General features: G+C 35.0%; 1 protein-coding gene across 1 annotated transcript in view; it reads right to left on the reverse strand.

Annotated features, from left to right (window-relative positions):
- LOC138327888 (E3 ubiquitin-protein ligase MYCBP2-like) overlaps positions 1–24,466 on the reverse strand; it is a 62,984-nt gene that overhangs the window by 25,229 nt on the left and 13,289 nt on the right. The window contains 37 exon segments of the mRNA XM_069274337.1: positions 2,714–3,046; positions 3,410–3,469; positions 3,765–4,062; positions 4,230–4,354; positions 5,016–5,244; positions 5,548–5,664; positions 6,000–6,088; positions 6,488–6,659; positions 7,010–7,198; positions 7,660–7,804; positions 8,094–8,266; positions 8,663–8,718; positions 8,875–8,962; positions 9,117–9,235; positions 9,607–9,841; positions 11,218–11,406; positions 12,795–12,895; positions 13,155–13,294; positions 13,740–13,918; positions 14,146–14,277; positions 15,072–15,275; positions 15,656–15,847; positions 16,067–16,297; positions 16,657–16,928; positions 17,328–17,520; positions 17,819–17,915; positions 18,146–18,229; positions 18,635–18,769; positions 18,914–19,008; positions 19,468–19,595; positions 19,873–19,998; positions 20,459–20,634; positions 21,031–21,105; positions 21,396–21,474; positions 21,811–21,942; positions 22,305–22,398; positions 22,598–22,712. Of these exon segments, the coding sequence (XP_069130438.1) occupies positions 2,714–3,046; positions 3,410–3,469; positions 3,765–4,062; positions 4,230–4,354; positions 5,016–5,244; positions 5,548–5,664; positions 6,000–6,088; positions 6,488–6,659; positions 7,010–7,198; positions 7,660–7,804; positions 8,094–8,266; positions 8,663–8,718; positions 8,875–8,962; positions 9,117–9,235; positions 9,607–9,841; positions 11,218–11,406; positions 12,795–12,895; positions 13,155–13,294; positions 13,740–13,918; positions 14,146–14,277; positions 15,072–15,275; positions 15,656–15,847; positions 16,067–16,297; positions 16,657–16,928; positions 17,328–17,520; positions 17,819–17,915; positions 18,146–18,229; positions 18,635–18,769; positions 18,914–19,008; positions 19,468–19,595; positions 19,873–19,998; positions 20,459–20,634; positions 21,031–21,105; positions 21,396–21,474; positions 21,811–21,942; positions 22,305–22,398; positions 22,598–22,712 (5,597 nt within the window).

A 24,466-nucleotide genomic window follows, 5' to 3' on the forward strand; every position in this document is an offset into this window, starting at 1 on the left:
AAAACAGAAAATTAACAAAAAATACTAATATTCATGAATATCCATATATATGTACAATGTCAATTTCTTAAAATATTTTAAATTGAACTCCTTTAAAATTTAACTATCTAAAACCCATCATGCACTTCCAGCTATAGGCCAACAAAATTGACATAAAATTTGACCTGCAATAGTCGTAAAAAAAAATAAGTAAAATTTCATAAATGAACAAATTAAAATGAAAAAATGCAATAATAATAATAACTGAAATAAAATGTGGCTAGAAAAGTGCATTGGACAGAAACCACTAAGAAGGCAGCCAATGTACACAATAGTAAATGGAAATGTTCATACCTCCTGTTCCATACAGCCCTTCACACTCACCATAACCCTTTGACATAAAATCCTTGCAGCCAAAGACTTCAAAAACATAGTAATGATATTAGAGGCCTATACTAAAGTGAAGACGTTCAGCATGTTATCCTTCAGAATATGGATAATTTCATTTCACTTTAGATTTGTTTGAAATTGATCTATCCTAACTTTGTTGAATTTCTGTTGTTAAAATCGATGAATGATGACACTTAACTGAGATAATAGAAGTTTTAATTTGTTCTTTTTTCACACAAGATTAAAAGCTAAACTCAAGGAACTTTGCACATATTAATATATATATATCGATTTATCGAATAAAGACTACTAACAACATTTTTCCCCAATTAAATCAAAATCATGCTTTGTTTATTGAAATAAACATTTTAATCAAAACTATTTTCAAAACAAACCTCAGCTAAAGGTTGTATGTACTATTGACATTTAGCTGAACATTCATTGAATTTATAATATTCCAGCTTTGCATTACAGAGTAATCTGCCCTTGCAGGTACACGGGTATTTATTGTTATGTCATAAGTTTCAATAGTTTGGGTTTGAAAATCACTGATGTTACGTTCACAAACACATGACATTCCAATACATATCTACTGCAAGGGCAGATAACTCTGTAACTGCAAAGACAATATATGAGAATAATGTCTGATGATAGTAATTCTCTGTCAGAATTTACTGGTAATCAAACATTTTGTTACTAAAAAGAACTTTTAAAATTAATAGCTGAGGCAAAATATCAAGAGAAAGTGGCAACATAGGGAAAACCACATAAATATAAACAAAATTCACTGAGTGTGCAAACAAATGTCATAGCTGGGTTCTGAAGCCAACAAACAATTTCCTCCTCTCACAATAAACTAGAATAGTGTTTATTGAAGACATGATTATAATTATTTTGATGGTTTTCAATTTTAAGATTAATCATACCACAGTGTGATTAATAATTTAAGACAATTTAGACAAAACAAGACAAATAATAAAATTAAATAATAAAACCATCTGTTAATCAAAAACAAAACACCATGATGATAGTAAAACTTCACAAATAAATCATTAATACTTAAAGTTGTTTTTCTATTATGATAACATTTAACACGCCTCTTTTTCTTCAATGTGTTGTGACTGTTGTCTGCTACTTGTAAATGATAAATTTAATACACTTATGGTACACATTTTTATAGAGTGGAATTAACTGTCAGCATAGTTTGGAGTGTTCCTTTTCAATACGCTAATTGTGTTTTTGATTTCAGTGAACATAGAGATGCCAAGACTAACTCAAGGTTTGAAGCCTTAACAAATCAAAATTTACCTATGTTGTATGCACTCATTTAAAGCCACACTATACATAACTATCAACAAATATTCAAGTGAGATTCGACCCCGATATTGTTAGTATTTGTAGATGTAGTTGATATTAGTTACATCAAAGAATATTTACAATGATTTCTTAATAACTTTGGTACAGCAGTTGTTGAAAATCAATACTTGTAAACATGCCTTCATTTCAAACTGGTTGCCATAGAAGTTACGATTATTGCCGAACTGAAGTCGGAAACTTCATGACCCGTTCTCGGAAGAGTTCGGACAGACGTTACGTAGTAACGCTAGTCACATGACATTCTCGGCAACCATGTAACAATATCGGCTAACTTCAGTTTGTTTGACTAAGTGGGACCCATCTAGCAATGTTCAATATTTATTTGATTTTTATCAAAAGTTTCCGAAACATTATCGCTCATCTTGACTTCGATTTAGTCCTGTCTCTGCATGATTTACAACAGGATTTTTTTTTCAACATTCTTCTAAATCATGAAAAAAATAAGACAGATACGGATATTGGGCCTTTAATAACATTAAAACTACATTGCACATTTTGATTTAGTAAAAAACTATTACAGCAGGTAAATTAGATCCTAAATTGATATGAAGAGAATTATTGGTAACATTAGAATTTGATTAAAATGGTATATTTGCATGTACAAGACTTTTTGGGGTTTGGATGGATGAAGATATTGTCATTATACTATCAAACAACATTGGGCAGGCTATATCAGACTATACAAAGTGATTGTCTACAACATTTTACAGCAATCTAATGAATGTATGGTAGTTAAACAGAATTTATCCTATACATGTATGTACAGTTACTCGGTGTTTGTGAGAATGGTTGAGGATAGTAGATAAGTCAGTAGTACCACACAGAATACACTAAATACCAACAGTTACTCCCATAAACTTAAAGGTGCTTAGAAAATTAACAACAGTTCAACAGCTAAAAAGGACCCACTGCAAAAGAACAAAGAATAGTGCTGCTGTATGATGATCACACAATGAATACCACTTACCTAAAGCTTTGACAAGTTCTTTGACTGATACACCCTGTAGCTCTGGTGGTACAGCACTTCCGTCTCGCCGAGAAGATTTAGGTGAGCCAGGGGCGGGAGATCTATTGCTGGTGATAACAGCCAAGGAAGGTGAGTCTAATCGCCCTGGTGACACAGTTTGGGGTGAAAAGGAAACAGGTGAAGATCGCTTCTTTGTAAAGCTTGCTGAAGGCAGGGAGTGGACTCGGGTCAGTTCTTTAGCATGGGATGATCCGCCTTCTGAGTGGTAACCGTTGCTCATGCCGAAAGCTGGAGCTGGGGACTGGCCAAAAGACGGTCCATTAGATCCAACACCTAGATGAGGAAAGTTAATATCAATCTTTTAACACATCTGTTTTCTTCAAATGTTGTCTGTTTTTCTATAAGTAATGAATGTTTAGAACTAGGTATCAAGAATGATTCAGATGACTCTGTCCCAGACCAAATTTAATTTTGTGACTGCATCTAGATCTATTGAAGCCTTTGAAGGTTATCAACTTGAAGGTCTAAATCCTCAATTAAAATCAACTTTAAGGGTTTAACATACCTTCATGATAAATCGTTTACAGGTACAAGCATCTAAATCCTCAATCCAACATTTATATGACATTCATAATGAGTTTTAAATCCATTCAAGGTTGACACAACATCAATGTTTGTCAGGAAAATCATACTTACTATTCTGGCTACCAAAGGCAAATGCACTAGATGGTAGGCTAGCACTCCTGGCAAAATTAGCTAAAACAGGAAACAGGGGAAAGCATGATTACAACAATATTTACAGCATTCAGAATTCAAAATTTTGATCTGTCTGGTTATTTTTTTTAAACTGTCTAAAAAACAGAACTTGGTTTACAGATTCAAGAATATATTTAGTGCTAATAGTTTTATGAGTTTTCAACAATTTTGATCACTTTAATAAAATTATTTAGGAGTCTTAAGTGTATGTAAGAAATGATCCCAAGTTCAATTGCCTCTCTGAATCATGCAATGAGAACAGCAGGTAAAATACTTATATCAATCATTGACAGACCTGGAGATGCATTTGATCCTCCAAACACGGACCCAGGAGTACTAAACACAGAGTACTGAGAGGAAGCCTGGGGCGAGGCTCCAAAGTCAAAGCCCTTGGCAACAGCAGCGTTGAGTGTATTGAAGGAGAATGGATCCTTTTCAGCATTAAGGGGGAGTTCAGGTATATCTGACTCATGCTGGAGGTAAACAATCCCTTCCTTTCCTGCGACCAATGACCAGGTCTCCCCTTCTTGTTGACAGAACTGTTCTGCACTTTCTGGGTCTATCTTTACCCAAAGGCCATCCTGATTAGTCACCTAAAAATGTATAAAAGTCATCCTTTTAGTTATTGATGTTCTTAGTCTAAAATGAAGGAGAAAAAAAATCCATTTCAAAAGTTAAAAATAATTGTAAGAATATGTTTATAAAGTATTTGTTAAATGATTAACTTTTTACAAACTAACTATTTGGTTTTTGTACTTACATCCTCAAGAGCTGTGATTTTATCTCCCAGGGTGAGCATCCCGACAGGAGTGGCCTTGAGACTTGGACGACAGCGGATGTTGTGGCCGAACGATCCACATTTTAGAACTTGGTAAATGCCTGGACCTAATCACCAGCAACAAACAACATAATTTATGGATGTTTCTGATATAATAACGCTATAAAGAGTAGACAGTTCAGTTGATAGAGCATGAGATTTTTCTGTCAGTACTGAACAAAACCTGGTATTTAAAATTTTCTAGATTAGTTTGATTGCTAGTTAAATATAGATTTTTTTTAAAGATGCTTGACAAATGGTATTTTTTCATTTTAAAACAGCAGCAGACGATTTAGTATTTTTCTCAGTTACAACAGAAACTTACTTTTTTGAAAAGTTTGAGCTTCTAATTTTACTTCAAGTTAAAAATATGAAAAATAATTTTTGCATCCCGAAAAAAATCCGTGACACTATATCCTATATGGAATGAAGTACTGATTGCGCATGCACCAAAAGCGAAATAAATTATTTTATATTATTTTTTGTGTTAATTAGGCATATATATACACGATTAAACACCAATTATTGTTCAAATGATTAACATCATTTATGCTCTGTCGGCGGTGGAGCATCTTTAATCTAATATATTATTTGATTTTTTTTTAATCATAAATGTCTGTCTAGCTATTTCATGGTGAGGCATATAATGAATTCTTCAGCTTTATCCCCAGATCAATTTGGGATCAACATTTAATTATCATTCATTTCATAACTTTCATCACATTGTACCTCTCTTAGGCTTGTTAGTCTCCGCCCTGACAAGTTCTGGTAGCTTCTTTAGGATGGTTTCCTTGATGATCTCGTCCATGAGTGACTTGGGTTCCTCTAGTGGTACCAGTAATGTCTTCCCTAGGTGTTGATTGTACTGGAGACACCAGCCCTCGGTGTGTCTACTGATACACCACTCATTTAGAGACTCCTGACTCAGTCTCAGCCAAACACCATCATCATTGTGTACCTATAACATGAGGGATTTATTGCTTTAATTCTCCAGCAAAAGATATTAAACTGGGTTGATAACATAACCAAATATTTATACAATTAGATTTATGGAGTGATGAGGAAAACATGACTAAGGAATCATCTCAATATTTAGCATTATTGATGTGGAAGAATACAATTGTTGACATATTTACACAAAAGAATTTGTTACTGCTTAGAGCCATGCAATTTTGACAATCATATAATATTACATAATCATACTTTATCCGTAAATGAAATGATATATATCAGAAACTCTATCACTGTATAAATTGCGTACCTCATCTACAAATGAGATGACACCTTCGGGTTGTATGACTCCTACTAGTTCACTCTGCAGGGACGGGTTCACTCGTATCCTTAGCCCAGCACTGTTCTTGGCTACAAATCTACGCATCTAAAACACCAAAGCAGATGATATGTATTTGTTCTGTACACCAGTAATAATGAGCAAATGATAATATGCATATAGTTGCAGGGTTGTGACTTCTAGTAGTATATTACACTAAGATAGAGCACTTCATCATTCCTTCTGAGGAATGGGCTTAGTCTGCTTAGTTCTACTTTCTATCTACCAGGTAATCAATTTATTGATATAGACAACATTGATACAAAGTGATGATCTTGTGTTCTTGGGAAACCAGTCAAGTTGATACTGATCCAGTTTCAAGTAAAGGAACAAGTAAGAATACTAAGAATACTAAGAATCACAGAACTGTAGTGAAACCTTACCCGGGTCTGTTGGTGAGGCTTCTTTTCATTTTTAGTTGGAGGGGTCAGCCCTTGGGGAGCCTCTTTTACTTCAACCTTGACCACCTCTCCTGTAACATAACATATACAGTCCAAGTATATCTACCAAACTTGAACAAATGGCATTAAACATAAAGGTAAATTGTCAGTACAAGATATTATTAAACTTTTAACACTTAAGACAGAAGGACCATTTAACAATTAGAGATATATGAATATATAGTGTAAAGTAATGTTGGACCCAACGTAATGTAAAATCAAAATTTTGACTATGAAGTATATAAGTTCAAGTTAACAAGGTTCACCCACACAAGCATAATTTATGGCACGATAAGAAATAATATCTGCCAATGTAACTAAGGTAAACTACACCTGCACAAGCATATAGAATGATCTGATATAAAATTTTGTTACTCCAACTGGTGCTGAACAGTATCAATCAATCCAAATGTTCAGGATTCAATCAGTACCTGCTTCAAAGCCATCAATAGTGACATGTATATTGTAGTAGCCCACACTGCCCGGTGTCCAGTTGGCGCTGAATGTCCCGTCATTGTTTGCTCGTACCAACATGTTCTCACTGGGACGCAAAACAGCTGGAGCAGCAAATCTCAGTTCCTCAAATGAGTAGTTCTCGTAGGCCTACAAGGGAATGAAAACTGTTTATATACCCAAATCTGTACGAGAGTATAATCAATCTCTAGTAAACTAGAAATGTCACTTGAGATATAATGTCGCCAACTTCGCAAGATATCAATCAAGACTGGAGCGTGTGATTAGATACAACAAGTTTAAAGTTGAGAGTTTTTAATAAAAAGAATTTGGCTTTATTTAACATCCACTGAGTCGAGAAAAAGTATTAAAACATCTGAATAATTATGTTGAACAATTGAATTTTTCTAGTATCTGCACTTTACTTTTATTGAAGTATGGCACTTACAGACTTTGCACTTATTAACCTTAACCTCCAACCTCTTCTTTTTTATTTTTACCTTCATCATACAGATAGCATGGAAGACGTCCTTCCTGTCCTTGACTGTAGGTTCATAAGGTGTGTCTAGACACGGGGGAGGGTGACCTCCAAAGGTCATGTTTCCTTCATCAGGGCGACTCAGTCTGCGGATACGTTTCTCGTCCTCTCCTAGAGCACCCATATCTATAGGAACAGCCTTTACTTCAACCTGTAAAACATACAAAACAATAATCAGCCTTATGGTTTAGTGTAAATTATGATGATTGACTGTTGTTTCTGTTGATCAGAAGAATGCATGTTACATATTTCATTTTTTGGCAGCTATAATTTTTACATTATCATCCTGACAAGTGGAGTGTTCATTATGCTGTTGGTTACGCCAACTTTTACATTACATCTGTAACAGACTGAATTCATTCTAAAGACAATATTCATAAAATCTGACATACACTTCACTTGGCTTTGTCTTATATCGTAGACTCCAGGATTATAACTTGAAATATTATTTATACTTAATACTTAGTACTCTACGATTCAACTCCATGATCTATAAAATATATGGTCAAGTCTAACCCTGAATTTCTGGACTGCATTTCAAGATGTATGAATTTAAACAGTGTAACAGCCTAAATCAAATGTGTTCTTTTATGTATAGATACATGGGCTGACCTTGAGTTCTGGTACATTGACGAGGTGGCTGTACTGGTCCTTGGTCAATACGGTGATGACTGCGGGCCAGCTACACTTGAGTTCCTCTTTGTTATACACAATCTCACACTGTGACGGGTCGAGGTAGGAGTCGGGCTGTAGCCACCTACAAACAAATAAATGTCATTAGTCAATGATCCCAACATTACTTTTATCATCTTTGGGATAAGAATGGATTCTGTTTGTTCACAAAACCATGAATGCAACATTCTTTATCTATAAGTATTAATCAATATTTCAATTGATGAATTCTTTCCAGATTTTGTTTTCATAGTCAGTATAGAAACATTTTGCAAATTCCTAAATTTTTCAAATTCTGAATTTAAAAAATAATTTGATCAATGTTTCTTAACTTATTCATAGACTAGTTGAAATCATCTTTTTTTAAAATATACCTTGCCAGTCTCCCACCACTGGTGCCAGGGCTACACGACACAAAGTCCTTGAGGAAGGAGCGTTCATTGGACTGCCAGCAGAAGGGGAGGTTACCCTCGAGGGCCTGCATGATGGTAGGAGGGTGGGACAGAGCAAAGCCTTTCTCTAGCAGAGACGAGTGAGCGGTGAACACCTGTAGTGATAAAACAATACCGTGAGTATGTAGTATATGTACCCCAGTATTCAATTTTAGGACTTATTTTTTTTTAATTTAATTTAAATAATTTAATTTAGAATTTTGTGTATTCATCAAGTTTTCATTTCTATTGTAGTCATACATACAGTGGACCCTTGATAATCTGAAACACTTATGTCCTCAGCTCTAATCAAACAGATTGTGACATTCTGTACTGTTAGATTCCGGTTGCCTAGTAAAAATCTGTACATAGTATTTCAACCTGGATTGTAAATTTCCCATACTATCGGTGTCCGGATTATGGCAGCTCAACTATACTTCATTTTTTTATTCCCTTTTTTTTTTACCTACACAATAAATTATGTTTTACTGCTATGAACTGTATGTACTTACCAACTGAGTACTCTCGTCTATAAAGTCCATGTCCTCGTCAAGTTCCTCCATGGTTACTGCAAAATTGTAGGTAAAATGAAAACATTTGAATCATCACTGCTTCATACTTCAACAAACTGGACTTCTATTTTACGTTTTAAAAGATACATAAGACAAACAGCACTTTTGTATTGCAATTTTAGTTCCTTGAAAATTAACAGCTGAAGACTTACCTGGAGGAAGACCTATGTCCTTCTTGATGAGAGAGCCAGCACACATGCCACCGAGGTAGGCCAATTCCTGCTCTAACTGTAAGAGGTTCTGCAAAACATAATCACAGATTTTATCCTGATGTTATGGTATCTGTTGATTCTTTTACATTTCATTGGATGTATAAACAATACATTGATTTGGTCAATACTATATCATACTACAGATACTGCCCAGTGAATTTCTAAATACAATAAACTATTACCTCTAGAGGTTTGGAGTTCCACTCATATCCCACAATACAGCATTTGAAACCATAGAAACAAGATTTCTCGTCCTTGATGTAATCTGATGCAGTTTCCAGAGAAAACAAAACTTCACTTCCTGCAAAGAAATGATCAAGTTTATGTATGGTTTCACTAAATCAGGTATCTTAAAATTATCATTTAAAAGTGATATTGCTTTATCAAATATGGGGGATTGTTTTTATTATTTCGCAGTTCACATGGGTGACTAAGGTATATTACAAAATTTATTACAATTCATTAAACTTTATGTCAAGGTCACAGAGACTTAATATCAAGGTACTGCATATCTGCTTTACATGTTTTAAGTTTACATCAAATAATTTCTAAATGCTTCAAAAGTTATGGTAGGACAGAAATGATCATACTTAGTAAGAACCAAGACCAAAACAACAAATTTTTGTTCATTTAAAAGGGATACATGATGAATACTTCATTTAACAAACTTACCAGGAAGAACAATTGCATTTTTGGGCCAGTTGTCTCCCCCTGAGAATTTCTTTCGGAGGGGACTGTAGTTTGGTTTGTTGGGCAGTTCCTCTATTTCCTTGGTAACACTGGATGTGATTCCAGGAGAGTTGATGGTGCTTGGTATTAACAGTTGGAGTGTATCTTCGGCTTGGGCCGTACCACAGAGAGGATCAAACTCCAAAACCATCCATTTAACAGGCTCAGGGAATGTAACCTTCAAGTAATATAATAATTAGTCAGTTAATGGAATATAAAATAACTATAATAATCATAGCAGTGTTTATTGCTACAAGTGTCTTTAAAGTAACAAATGTAGAATAAAAATGTCTTTCTTTTTATAATGAAATGTATGTATTCTTTTCCTTGCTAACTTTTCTAATTTCATACTTTGAATTATTTTTTTCATGCATCAAAAGTACAATATCATTGCAGACTCTAAGTAACCTTGATATGCTACTTATAAACCAGCTTGCTCATAGCTTAGGTAGCTGGTTTATGAAAGTTAATTTTGTAAACAAGAGTAGTAAAACGTACCTTAAAGTTAGCTACAGTAGCTGGTTTATTAGATTTAATTTGGCAACCAGGGGTAGTAAAACGTACCTTAAAGTTAGCTACAGTAGCTGGTTTATTAGATTTAATTTGGTCACTAGGGGTAGTAAAACGTACCTTGTAGTAAGCTACCGTAGTTGGTTTATTAGATTTAATTTGGTAACTAGGGGTAGTAAAACGTACCTTGTAGTAAGCTACCGTAGCTGGTTTATGAGAGTTAATTTGGTCACTAGGGGTAGTAAAACGTATCTTGTAGTTAGCTACAGTAGCTGGTTTATTAGATTTAATTTGGTCACTAGGGGTAGTAAAACGTATCTTGTAGTTAGCTACAGTAGCTGGTTTATTAGAGTTAATTTGGTTACTAGGAGTAGTAAAACGTATCTTGTAGTTAGCTACAGTAGCTGGTTTATGAGAGTTAATTTGGTCACAAGGAGTAGTAAAACGTATCTTGTAGTTAGCTACAGTAGCTGGTTTATTAGAGTTAATTTGGTAACCAGGGGTAGTAAAACGTACCTTGTAGTTAGCTACTGTAGCTGGTTTATGAGAGTTAATTTGTTAACCAGGGGTAGTAAAGCGTACCTTGTAGTTAGCTACAGTAGCTGGTTTATGAGAGTTAATTTGGTAACCAGGGGTAGTAAAACGTACCTTGTAGTTAGCTACAGTAGCTGGTTTATGAGAGTTAATTTGGTAACCAGGGGTAGTAAAACGTACCTTGTAATTAGCTACCGTAGCTGGTTTATGAGAGTTAATTTGGTAACCAGGGGTAGTAAAACGTACCTTGTAATTAGCTACCGTAGCTGGTTTCTGAGAGTTAATTTGGTCACTAGGGGTAGTAAAACGTAACTTGTAGTTAGCTACAGTAGCTGGTTTATTAGATTTAATTTGGTAACTAGGGGTAGTAAAACGTACCTTGTAGTTAGCTACAGTAGCTGGTTTATTAGATTTAATTTGGTAACTAGGGGTAGTAAAACGTACCTTGTAATTAGCTACAGTAGCTGGTTTATTAGATTTAATTTGGTAACTAGGGGTAGTAAAACGTACCTTGTAATTAGCTACAGTAGCTGGTTTATAAGGATGGTCACTTTCCACCACAGCGTAGTGATGAGAGGTTGTGCCCCCGTTGGTCTCTGTATTTCCATCTGGGGATGGTTGAGGTTGGGTTACTTTACTGTTGATAGAGGTGAGGGCGGGCAGAATCTCCTGGATCATACCCAGTACTTGTACAGCCCCCTACAAATACAACACATGTAAGTCAATACTGATAGAGGTTAGGGCGGGCAGAATCTCCTGGATCATACCCAGTACTTGTACAGCCCCCTACAAATAAAATACATTATTATATAATTCAAGAAATAAGTTTTTATTATAAAGATTCACATTGAGGTAGCGCTACATTGAATATGTCTATATCCCATTGCGTTCATACCACCTTTAATGCAATCAAAACACTGTTCAATCTATATATTTATATAAATAAGTCTATTTTTACATGTTCGTGATCAAATTTAAAACAATGTTGGTTGCTAAGCTGGGTAACTACGGTAGTCAGGATGACCCAAGGTATAGTTCCGATTGCTGAATGTTATTGCTGCAGTTTGGTTTGAAATATAACAATGACATTGTTCAATTATTTTTAAATGTGTTTTTTTTTTCAATTTATCTTATATCAATAATGTCTATTTCTTTGCTGCAGTTTGGTTTGAAATATAACAATGACATTGTTCAATTATTTTTAAATGTGTTTTTTTTCAATTTATCTTATATCAATAATGTATATTTCTTATAAAAATTGAGATAACTGAGACGGAATGACAACCTGTATGTATCATTCTCAGGGTAGCGATGCGGTCCGAAGTGATGCGAGCCGACATATTTGATTTTCAACCGAGGAAAGTTACTGTGCTATAGCCTATTGATAGTATGACCGTTGAGCTGCTGAAAGTTTGTCATGTATGTATTGGTCTACGAATGCGATATAGACTAAATTCTTCATAGTCATGAATTTTATTTTATAGTACGGAGGGTAGACAAGTGTGCAGGCCTATTTGGAATGCAAAGAAGGGGGGTAAAGCTGATGATACAGTTTTTGATAACTACCTGTAATGGGTTTTTTTTTGGAATCCTGTACACACATACTGACGTAACTATGGAATTTCCCGGACATGACACAAAATGTTAAAAAGGCCTGAACTAGAAGTAGGCCCAACCTACACTGCGTTTGTATTCATATGTCATTGTGATTACGCTAATTTGAACGCAACTCCCCTCCCATTGAATATATAGGGGCATATGTAAATATATGACATTGTGCTTTTTATACGATGATTGTGATCTGCTACTGCTAACTTTATCCAAGATGATACTAAATTAGAGTAACAAATACAATGTAACACAAAAATACACCAAGAAAAGTAAAATCAAATTAAAAAGTATAATGTCCTACAGAACATCAGGTTAATCACGTAGATATAAAGAGAAAATCTCAGTTGTCTATATAACAGTTACAACAAACTAAGTCTTATCATTAGTGGCATCCAGGGACTTACAACTCTGAAACAATATCACAAATACAACAGAATCTCCCCCATAGCCTGTATACATGATAGTTAATTACTTACCCTTGGGTCCTGAGAGGCTACCGGTCCTATGTAGGCCAAAATCAGTGGCAGCAAGGAACAGAACAAATGGGAGTTGCCAAGGGTCGATAATGAATCTTCAACTGTTGAATGAAAATAATACAAATGCTGGATTAAATAAGTTTTGAGGCAATACCAAATAATGCTGGTGATACTGTAAAATGACCACCTATTTTAATTGTCATTTTTACACAGGTTAATTAGATTGATAATTATATTTATTACATCAAATTTACGACTTAATTTCACTCCTCCAAAATTCACTTTAATCAACATCACTTTAAGTCAAGTGAAGAACTCATAAACTCAAGGACAAATATATTGAAAAGAAATAATAATTACCAGGTAGACTGTTAGCTCTGTGTAGGATGTCGGTGGTCGCCCGACAGATAGCAGCCACCATATCAATAGCATTTTTACGAGCTTGGAGCTCCACAAGACTCTTACTGTTCTGTTGGTAAGACTCGCCGTCCTGGGGGGCACTGAAAGTACACGATAACTGTCTAGTACACAATATCACCATTTCCTTAATTTGAAAATATTACAATAACATCCTGTCGAAGATGATAAGTTTAAGAATAAATCGATAATGCAATATCATTAATAATATAGTGCAAAGTGGAATGTTTCATAAAGTAGTTACATTTTATATAAGTTAATTATATTTATATGATCACGTTTTACATCCTTTCAGCAGAACAAGTCATCACATCACCTTTCAACAGATTTGATCACAAACATGGATGTCACCATGCAGTTCCAGTAAAAACTCTTATCATCGTTGCCATCTGTCCACTTAAGGTATCCAGGTGTACCCCAAGCAGTATCAGAATGTCAGACAACATTATATCTGCTTGGATATTGCAATCCCTTACTCAACAACAAAGACCAGGGTAATAGCATTTTTAGAGGGACAGGAGGATGTACCTGTAATAGAGGATTTGTGGTATCTGGCCTCGCATGTGGTTTGTTCCATTACTGCTCAGCGAACAGGCAACAAAGTTGAAGGTTGTTCCATCGGGACATTTGACCTTGATGATACCATTGTCGCCATTCAGTGTGCGGGATCCATGGTTACGTAGCCTGATGGTATACTTCACTCCCTCCTACAGAAAATCAATTGTTGTAAGGTAACAAAGTATTAAACAGGTTTGGTCTAACAAGTCATCTATAATTTGAAAATACCCTATTATTATTCATTTAACAATAAGGATACCAACTATTTGCTAATTTAAAAGTATTCAGTTTATGTGTTTCGTATAAGATTTGTATCCTTAGACAGTATAAAGTTTATATATGTAGCCATTGCTGAAACCTTAAATTATTGTCCTACCTTGATGGAGACAGGACGATCAAATTTGATTTCAGCGATGTCATTGACACAGTCCTCAGGGGTGTAGGTACCCTTCACAAACTCTATACTGCGCCATCGCTGAAAATGGTTAGTCTCTGTAGGACCGTCACTCTGTAAACAAGTCAATGGATTTATTATTAAAAATCAAACAAAAACTAGTTTGACGAGTTGACAATTTTTTTTAAATTTATTACATAACTGGCCGTCCAGTCACGTCATATGGCCATGTCATAAATATTGTAAGGCACATGTATAATAAAACTATTGTGACATCATGGGTAATTTTGATGTCATAATCTTTATATGATGTTGCATGATTGTGTCAGTTAATAGAAATATTACATCCAAGATGAATTTCTACTGTTTTATATAGAGACAAAATCTTCAGTTTTACTTATTTCTATTATTAAAAGTTATGTGATACTCGTGACTATGTGATATAAAATTTATCATATAAATGCTCCTGGCATATCAAATTATTGAACTCATTTGATAAATTTATTGTCATATAGCCACTCATGTACGATCCTATATAATATTAACAGGAAACTTAAATGATAACTATAACAAAGTGTCATATCATAAAATAGAAAACATTTGGTCATGTCAGCCAATAAATTAAATTGAGTTAAATCAAGATTTTTTCTAAGACTTGTAATAACTATCAACATTCTCTGGGTACCAATGGCCAACCTCATTACTATTTGACTTCTGCATAAAGACCACTTATCTATAGAGATTGGTTTTTTTTCTCCTTTGGATTGTCATTAAAGACAAATCTGACAAAACAATAAAACTTTTGGAGAAATTCTTCCTGTTGAAATATTTACCATTATACTGTAGAAAATAATGACAAGACTTATCGTGTAACAATCATGAAGGTTAGATTTGTTTGTTTTACTTACATCATCCAGCAGCTCCATTTCATACTCATATCTCCCTTCTCCTCCATAGACACACACACCAGCGATCACAATACCCGGTTTGTCTACACTGAAGGAGATAGCGTCAGGACTGCCGTTCCCTGTGTTCCAGTATGCACTCTGACTCGTGCGAGTGAACCTGTTAGGTGTTACTAACAGTGGCCGTGTCGTGGTACCAAGATCCATCTAGAGTAATAAAGTTGTAATACATTAATTCCTTTGAATAAATATAAGATTATTGTCACACATATCAAATTCAAAATAAGAAATGTTTGTTATGAATGCAATTACACTTCTGTCAAAATGAAATCTGGATGAGGTTTAATGCAACACAACAGAATGAATATGGGTTTCTAGACATAAATCCTTTATTTCATAGTGGAGTATGAAAATATTCCAAAACATGATTCAGATTAACCTTAGAAATGGCATTGAAGAGATGTACATGCATGATTTAGGTATTATTTAAACTATATCATTTTTAAGATGTCTGTGGAAGACTTTTCAGTACATGTAATATGTGTACTGAGAACATTGGAAGGTAATACAGACTCAATACAACGTACCTCGAGGCCGGTGGCTGTGGCGGAGAGTTCACTGACGATGGTGGAAAGTAAGGAACATGTGTTTCCCACCAGGACAGAAGGATACAGGGACATATCACTACTGAGTGCCTGTCTCACCGGTAACATCACGATCATCAAGAGCTTGTCAAGTATCTCCTTAAAGGTCACATGACTCCCTCCAATACCTGACATCTACAACAGTAATCTTAATATATTCAATAATGATCAAAGGGAAGAAAATTTAGTCAACACTTCCTATATTCATATCAGACTTTTTTTTTCTCCAATATCTGTTATCATTATTTTTGTTTTTAAGCATCAAAATTTGTTTGATATATTGTTATCATACATTTTATCATTGATTTTAACATTAATCATATTCAAAACATAGAAAACATAAATTGAACCTACCTCAATGCGATATGTCATATGGCTGACTAGAATAGGGAATTTGTGGACCTCTCCCATGCGGGCCATACTGTTGGTGTTGTCGTCCATTATCACAGATTGTCTTCGTAAAATTTCCTCAGTCTGTGGCTCACAGTTGATAGGCATGATATTGGTGAGGCGGATAGTAGGGTGACACATGGCTTCCATCATGGCAGCAAGTAGACGGCCGTACCCATTCACATTCATCATGTCCTATAATATAACATAAAAATACGTGGACAGTCAATATTCATCAAGATCGTGTTATCAGTAAATAGTTATTAAATAAGTACAGTGTTCTATCCAGAAACAATTCAATAAATTGTCCTCTTCAGAAGCACAGAGATGACCAAGTGTAGTATGAGTATTTATCATTGTCATTCATCATTTATCATTGAAGTGTTATACAATATCTCTGCTAAAACTTTTAAACTGAACAAAACTGCATTTTGGATTTCATAATATACAATCACAAATTTACCAAACTGCATATAAAATCTAGTATTAATAATATATAGCAATCCTCTGAGTATAAACTGGCAAAGGAGTTCTTGCTAATTTGTGGTACTGACCGGTTCCAGCTGATTAAGAAGGTCACATAGACACAGCCACTTGAGGTTTCCAGTGGGATAAAAGGCATGGAAACAGGCTCGGAAAGTCCTGTGACATTCCAGTAGTATCTCCTCTTCCATCCCCTCGAACACTTTGCCTGGAGGCTCGGAGAGGTACATATGGACCTTGGTGGGGCGCACCTCCTCGGCGAGTATCCGCCGTAGTAGGTCCTGGGTATCACCTACACAGTGGGCTAGCTTGGTGGACTCTGGCATACCTTTCTGTAGTTTGTCTGACGGGAAGTAAAGCGACCATGTACAGAAGGCATGACTAATAAAAGTTTTGTACAGTATTCTCTGTATGATATCTGATTTTTCATTTCAGGTAAATATCTTCACAATTTATTTCATTATGTTGGAAGCATATGTCTTTGTAACCTTTATTCTTATTATAATTTTTTTCTAATTTTGGAAAAGGAAAGAAAATATGAGAGATTAATACCTAAAGTCACTGTGCTTGGCTAATAAATTCAGAAATTTAATTTGAAATATAAAATCATCTATCTTAAATTCAAATTTTGGTTCTTAAGAATTTGTTTTGAACATCAGATTTCCTGAACAGATAATCTGTAGGAAGATCAGGGTGATCAATACAAATTCTCCATGCAGATCTAATAATCACTCTGACTTACTTCCATCAGGGTAGATTTGGGTGACATAGATCCGTAGAAGACACAGACTAGCCTTACAGATGTAGACCACCCGCCGTAAATCCGACAAGGCAGCCATGTAGTTATCTCCCTTTAGTCCGTCCATTTCTCCCAGGGAGGAGTGGAAGGTGTTCCAGCTCCACTGTAGTAACTTCAGCAGAGCTTCAAAGTTCTCCTGATAACACACAATCAACATGGGATGTTGGAAAAATGTAACAATTGGAGGTTCAACATCTCAAATATCTACTTGAATGTTACGCACAAAAGTGTATTGTTTAGAAATACTGGTATTAAAGGCCAAATATTGTCAATGAGAACTAGCAAACAAACTTATTCAGACTGAATAACCCAGTATGAGTCTTTCAAATCTTTATTCTGGTATAAGCAAAATAGTCTTGCCATAGCCTTCAAATTTATGTAATATTGTACAAAATAAGGGATAAATTCAAAGTTCTGTAAAAATGTAGACTTACAGGTGAGACAGAGCAGGCAAAGTCTTGACTGAGGACATGGGCTGGTTCTGTGTGATCCACCTTCCTCACAGCACCTGGGCTGTCTCTCGAGGGTAATCTATTGGTGTTAGAAACATGCAAAAGGAAAACAATGTTACATTGTACATGGACATATAAAATCAATATTGTTTTTCATAAATGATTCATTGAAATTGAACAACATTAGTGTCAGAACTTTTACTTCACAGCTGAAACTTGACAAATGCAATCAAACAAATTAAAATTAATTTCTAAATAGTGAAATGGTATTGGATGCTTATATTAAACATTTCAAGTTGTGATATTGACCTGTACAGTAACTGTGGAATTTGTCCAGCGTTCACATCAGTTCCATTATTGGACTTGCGAGAACTTCTGAACTTGAATACCACTCTAGAAAAGAAAAGAATTTAAATAAGTTATTTTTTTCACAAAAAATTTACTGAACATAAAATTGAAGCTCTATTAGTAACTTCCATTTCTATAACTCAAAGAACTTGATCAATTCAAATTCTTTTATCTATCCTGATGAATCTTTAGGCTGAATATTGAAAATATTCACTAGAAAACCTTCCATAATTTAAAGCTTTATACCGCTATCCTGCAGACGTAGAACTAACAGGGTTTGATTGTCTTAAAAAACATTTCTTTATTTAACATTTAATTATTCTCAGTCTATGAAGAAAATTGTGTCTTTGACAGTATCTGTAGATTTCACATTCTTCCAATAAAGGGAGATTTTTAGATAAAGAGAGATAACTAACCAAGGGAGATTATCCACAATATACAACTACTCACTGATCATCTGTGGTGACAACAGACTGGCCTGTAGAGCCACAATCACTGCTGGGCCCAGAGATCCTCGCCCAGGCCACATACCAACTATTGGCCTGGAGAGCGACAGGTTCCTCAAACACCATGGCAAACTTCTCTCTGAAACAAATTATTTTAATAGTAGGTTCAATTATAACTTTACTCAAGGTATACTGGTACATAAAGTCGAGGAAAAATCAAATACATCAGTAAATATCATATGCAAATTATTTAGATGTTCAAAGTGAATATTAAAGGACTCACCTGGCTCCACACTCGAATGCCATCTCTTCTGTCTCAGCCAACAGTTCACCATCCTGTGATTCATTCTCACCTCCCTCTGGTCCCAACTCAAACAGCTACAACATCAAGTCAGGTTTTTTTTATACAATATATCAATACATTTTACTGTAAACAATGATTTTTTTCTGCATGAAGAAAATTTAACATCATTGTTATTTTCAACATATTCACAAGTACATAAATTTGTGGTGAAGTGACAAGTGGTTATCAATTTATACATTTTATACAATTTTTCGTGTTAATTTCATTAAAACTTTGTACATAAAATTCCATGGAGATGTGTATCTTAAGAAAATAAAGTGGTTTATAGTTATTGTAAAGAGAAACCTTACATTCTGCACATCTTGCGTACCAGCTGAATTCCTACATTCAGAAATCAGCATTCAGACCATTCTTTCATTCTCTTTAATCTAGACTAAACATATGGTGTACATCCTTGACATAAAACTTTTCTTTGAATATCCTATGCCTATCTGTATATCACTAACAGACTAAAACCGTGACCTCAGACTGACCTTGATACGGCCATAGTATTCCCCCCTACCACCAAACAGTCCATAGCCTCCTAGTATGATATCTGTGTCCACCATGAACCGAACAGCCTCCACAGAGTGGCCAGAATATCCCCAACCTCCTCCATGGCCTGTAACAAAAACAATCAATATATAAATATCATTTAAATATTATTTCATTAATTGGTTCAAATCAATACATACAGCTTCCCCCCACCCCTCCTTTTTATTTACATTTTCAATACATACAATTTGAACATTTTCTTTCCACCGTTACAGAGACCATATTTATTTTATTTAAACTGAAAACTGTGATTTGTCTATAATATTATGATAATAGATGATATTGAGTTACTGACTGCGATTTGTCTATAATATTATGATAATAGATGATATTGAGTTACTGACTTTCAAACCTGTTGACGACAGAGAAGTCCTCTTTACTGTAGACTTTGGAGGAGGTCAGTTTCTCTTTGGTCTCCTCCATCACAGTCAGGTTAGAGATCTGGGCCAAGGTCAGTGTGTCCAAACATCCTGTAATCACAAAAGGCATTTATACTCTTCTCAATTCATTATACTTTATTCCAAGCTGAAGTCAAAAAGCCCTTTCAGCCGAGGTCAAAAAGCCCTTTCTGTGATCAGTGCATAAAGAAATGTAATATTGTTATATAACACAATTCACCATACAGCCAGTCATTTTTGTGGGGATATTATCATTTGCCGGATATTGGTGAGGCCTTGAAAATTTGATCTGTCCAAAACTGACAACAATATATACCCTTATAGCCAAATCGCAAAAATTTCAAAACCACTTATGTATTTCTTTGTGGTTTTTTTATGCCAAATCATCAACATTTTGACCTGCGAAAATGAGAGGTCAGGTATATGGTAATATTTACCATCACTGTACCGTGGTAAGTAACATCCCATAAAATGAAATCAGAAAGTAGTAAAATACTTCCAATCATTAGAACATAATCAATGTCAAGCTTACCTAACAAGTGGAGTGCACAGTGGGAGCGTGTTGTCTCACAACCCATCCGAACAGGAACTGATATCTCAGGCTTAAATAAGTCCTGGATGTTAGCCATCTTGACCTGAGACTTGAGAGGTCGCGCCTCTGAGGCCACCACATTGTAACAGGTCACTTCATGTTTCCCTGGCGAGTAGCTACAGATAAAAACACTATGAGGTTCAGAGTAATGCTCTATCAGATGGAAAACACAAGTCATTTTTTTTGAGAATGAGAATCAAACAATTTAATCTGTCTATTGAGTGCGAAATACATGCCGGTATACTACAGTATAAATTGTCAAAACTGGATGTCATTGAACCAGCATATTTGGCTGGTATAGACAGATTTCCGGATTATACTGTTTCTTATTGCTATAATTAAGAAGGAAAATGTCATACAATTAACCCAGAATAGATAGATAAAGGCCATTATAGTGCACTCAAAAGTAAACATAAGTCTCTTGAAATGAATTTATGTATTAAAATTTCCTGAATACATTTTTTGGTGTGTTTTACTAGCACCATATTCTGTGAGTGAAGTATTTCACTGACCTCCACAGCACATCGTAGACAGGATCTAGACACACTGAGTCCTGAGAGAGATCCACCTGGTCTGTACCTCCAAGGCTGTAACGTCAAAACAGCTATAATTATTTATAGACTAGTCATAGACTTTTTATCGTTTTACAGTCAAAAATACAGAATTGTGGTATCTAGTATATTACTGAAGAGCACTGAGCTTAACTCGATTTGACCTCATCTTCTTCTAGAATACAAATTCTGATCACTTGATTTGTAGCTCTTCTGCTTCTGAAAGCTCTTCCATCTATGAGGTGGAAGATCTTCTGAGAAGACATCTCTTGAAGAGCGGAAATAAACTCTCTGAAATATGACATGGTATAAGGGAGATAACTGACCTACGACAGCTGCCATCTGCCTTGCTGATCATCAGACACTTCATTATACCAGCATTCTCTTCTCCCATGGGAATCAAACCTGTCCAAAACAACAGTATTTCAATTTCTACCTATTCATCAATTATAGAATTTATTCAATCAGACATATTTTCTAACAAAATATCCAAATCTAAAACTAATGATTTTCTTTCCTTAGACTGATAATAAAGAAATTATAACAATTAAATAAATAAAAATTATTAAAGACATTATATGGAGAACTGGATTTTGCTTTAAAATGTGCAATGAGGCAAAACTGATATAATGACCAATAGACACAAGATACATAGTGTGGGTTGTCCGTTGAGGTTAGAATTAGTCAAGAACTCGTTAGCAAACTACTTCGAAGAGGTAATAGTAAGGTTGAATTACTTACCAATACAGGATGTGTTCGCAAAGACTTTTGAGGAGGCTAGGATATGGGCATTAATGAGTGACTCATCAATCCTCATGTAGGTTTGATCACCACTCGCATGTATCCACGTCGCACGTCGACCATATCTTGCTCCTAGAAACAAAACATAAATTTTTGAAAACTAAACATTACTTTTAATCAATGGCAACAAACCACTAATAATTACATAAAAAAAATTACAGGTAAAACATAAAGGACTAGATTGCTATCACATAATAAGGAGTTACCTTGAAATTCATAAAGGATTTTTTTTTTTGAAATGTTTTATGTTAAATTACCCTTCAATTTCAAACTACATATCACCATCGATATGACAGCTACAACTTCCTAAGATGACATCCAGAAGTTGCTTTTTAAAAAGAAATTGACATTATTAGATGCCAAAATACATTTCTTTTAAGTGAATCGAGACACTAAATAGCTATATAGAGACACAATTTTTGAAAATTCCTTACCGATGCCAGGGACTGGTCCAGGGAGGGCATACCATACGCCTTTCTTTGTCTTGGCCCCTGCTTCATCAGGACCAGCTCTACCTAGGGCTCCCTTCTGTTCAGGTAAATATAAACATTCAATATTACCAACTATTGAAATTGATGTCTGATTTCCCATCTTTATACCATTTTAAAGTAAATTGTGAAAGGTAAGTTTTATTTGTATCAGTTTACTTTCATTTTCAGCATGGAGTTCAATTCATTCTAATCGAATCATTTTTTGGTGATAATAATTTAGGACTAACAAACTTTACCTGGAAGTTTCCAAAGGTGTACACTTGACCATTGCTGAGTAACACGACCGAGTGGTGGGCTCCTGTGGCTACCTGTGTGGCCGTTAGAGGAAGGTGGACCTTGATGGGTGCTCCTCTGTAAAAAACACAAATCAATATTTATCAAATTTGAACATTACCGTATTTTCCGGAGTATAAGCCGCTACTTTTTTCCCTGAAAATCCGGAGTGCGGCATATACACCAGTGCGACTTATCTGTGGACGAAAACCAAAATCTGACGATGTTTTGGCATTATTACGTCGTGATTCACATGTGAAAATCGTAAGTTTTACTCGCCAGTTTTGTAAAGTTATACATCGAACAAATCACTGTAAAAACGTTTAAACGATATAATATGTGATGAAAATATAATAAAGATAAAAATAATAACGTACCAGATACATGTTCAATAGTAAATTGTTTAATTCATGGAAAATCGGCCGACTGAAGCGTGGTTGTTTACAGTCACAACACAATGGCGGACTGATTTCGCTATCGATTTGCTGCAGGATCGTTACCAAGAAAATAATAACTAAAACGTCAAAAACCATCAAATATCAAACAATAAGTTAAATATATTATTTAAATATTATTTGAGTGAAAGAAATGTCCGCAGACAGGGAAAAAACAATCTTCTGAATGACTGCTAAATATAACTTGCACACGTGTTACACATGGTCAACATGTGTATTTCTCAGAATCCTGTCGCTGTGATTTCAATGAAATAATCGGCAGTCAAGTTTATAATGTGAATAACATGTAATATAGAACATTATAGCGATGAAACATCATTTAATCGATCTCTGCAGCGGCAAACACCACGAGGTCATAATCCGGAAGTTTACAAAAATAAGGCTTCGGTGAAATGCATCATGGGATATCTAGTTGACAAACAGTGGAAGAACACTCTAAACGAAGTCGATTGATACAGTAACTCTTTACACAAAGATACATTTAATACACAAAATATATCAAGAAAGAAATTCTTATGCATACTGAAGAAAGTATTTACCGGCGTACTGAAATATGAGTGAGAGTAAGCATGAACTCGAACTTGCACACATCAATATAATTAATACGCGAAGTATATCAATAGATATAAAAGAAAATCGTATGCATATTGAGGAAAGTATTTTAACCGGCATGTTGAAATATGAGAGAGAGTAAGCGTGAATTCGTACGGCCGTCTTACGTAATGGCAGAGTAAACAACGAACAGAAACATGACCAAATCAATTTTGCTAAAGATATTTACATCATTGTGAGTTTTATTTGTTATACATTTACAGAACAAGTTTACAGACAGTTTTCGTGATTCTAATCGATCGATTAGCATTACCGTGCTTCATTAGAGATCGATCGTATATACACAGAGGGTTGCGTGGGTGCATGGGCCTAACTTTTGGTTGCGGCTTATGTAACGGTGCGTCTTATGTGTGTACAAAACCTGAAAAAATCGTAAAAAAGGCCTCTGCGGCTTGTACACAGGTGCGACTTATTGTCCGGAAAATACGGTATCTAAACAAATGGATACACAAATATGTGTAAATGAAAAACAGCTTTTTTTTTTCGGAAATTTTTAAAACTCGCTTCCAATCTAATTAAAATAAGACTTGTAATTCAACCACACCGAAGATTTCATCGGCAACATGCTGATTGGCTAATTGTTTGGGTCATGCTGAGGTAACCTCAAACGGGGCATTGTTAGATCTTGTAATGCAAGTCGAATTTCAATTAGATTGCCTCGCATCTTAGTAATATGTAACAAAAAATTTGCCTTTGGGAATATTGATTCCCATAAAGTAATTATAGTAATTTATTTGCAACTTTCAGACCTGCAGTCATTATAAA

The sequence above is a fragment of the Argopecten irradians genome, chromosome 7 (assembly GCF_041381155.1).
Source record: "Argopecten irradians isolate NY chromosome 7, Ai_NY, whole genome shotgun sequence".
NCBI lineage: Eukaryota > Metazoa > Mollusca > Bivalvia > Pectinida > Pectinidae > Argopecten > Argopecten irradians.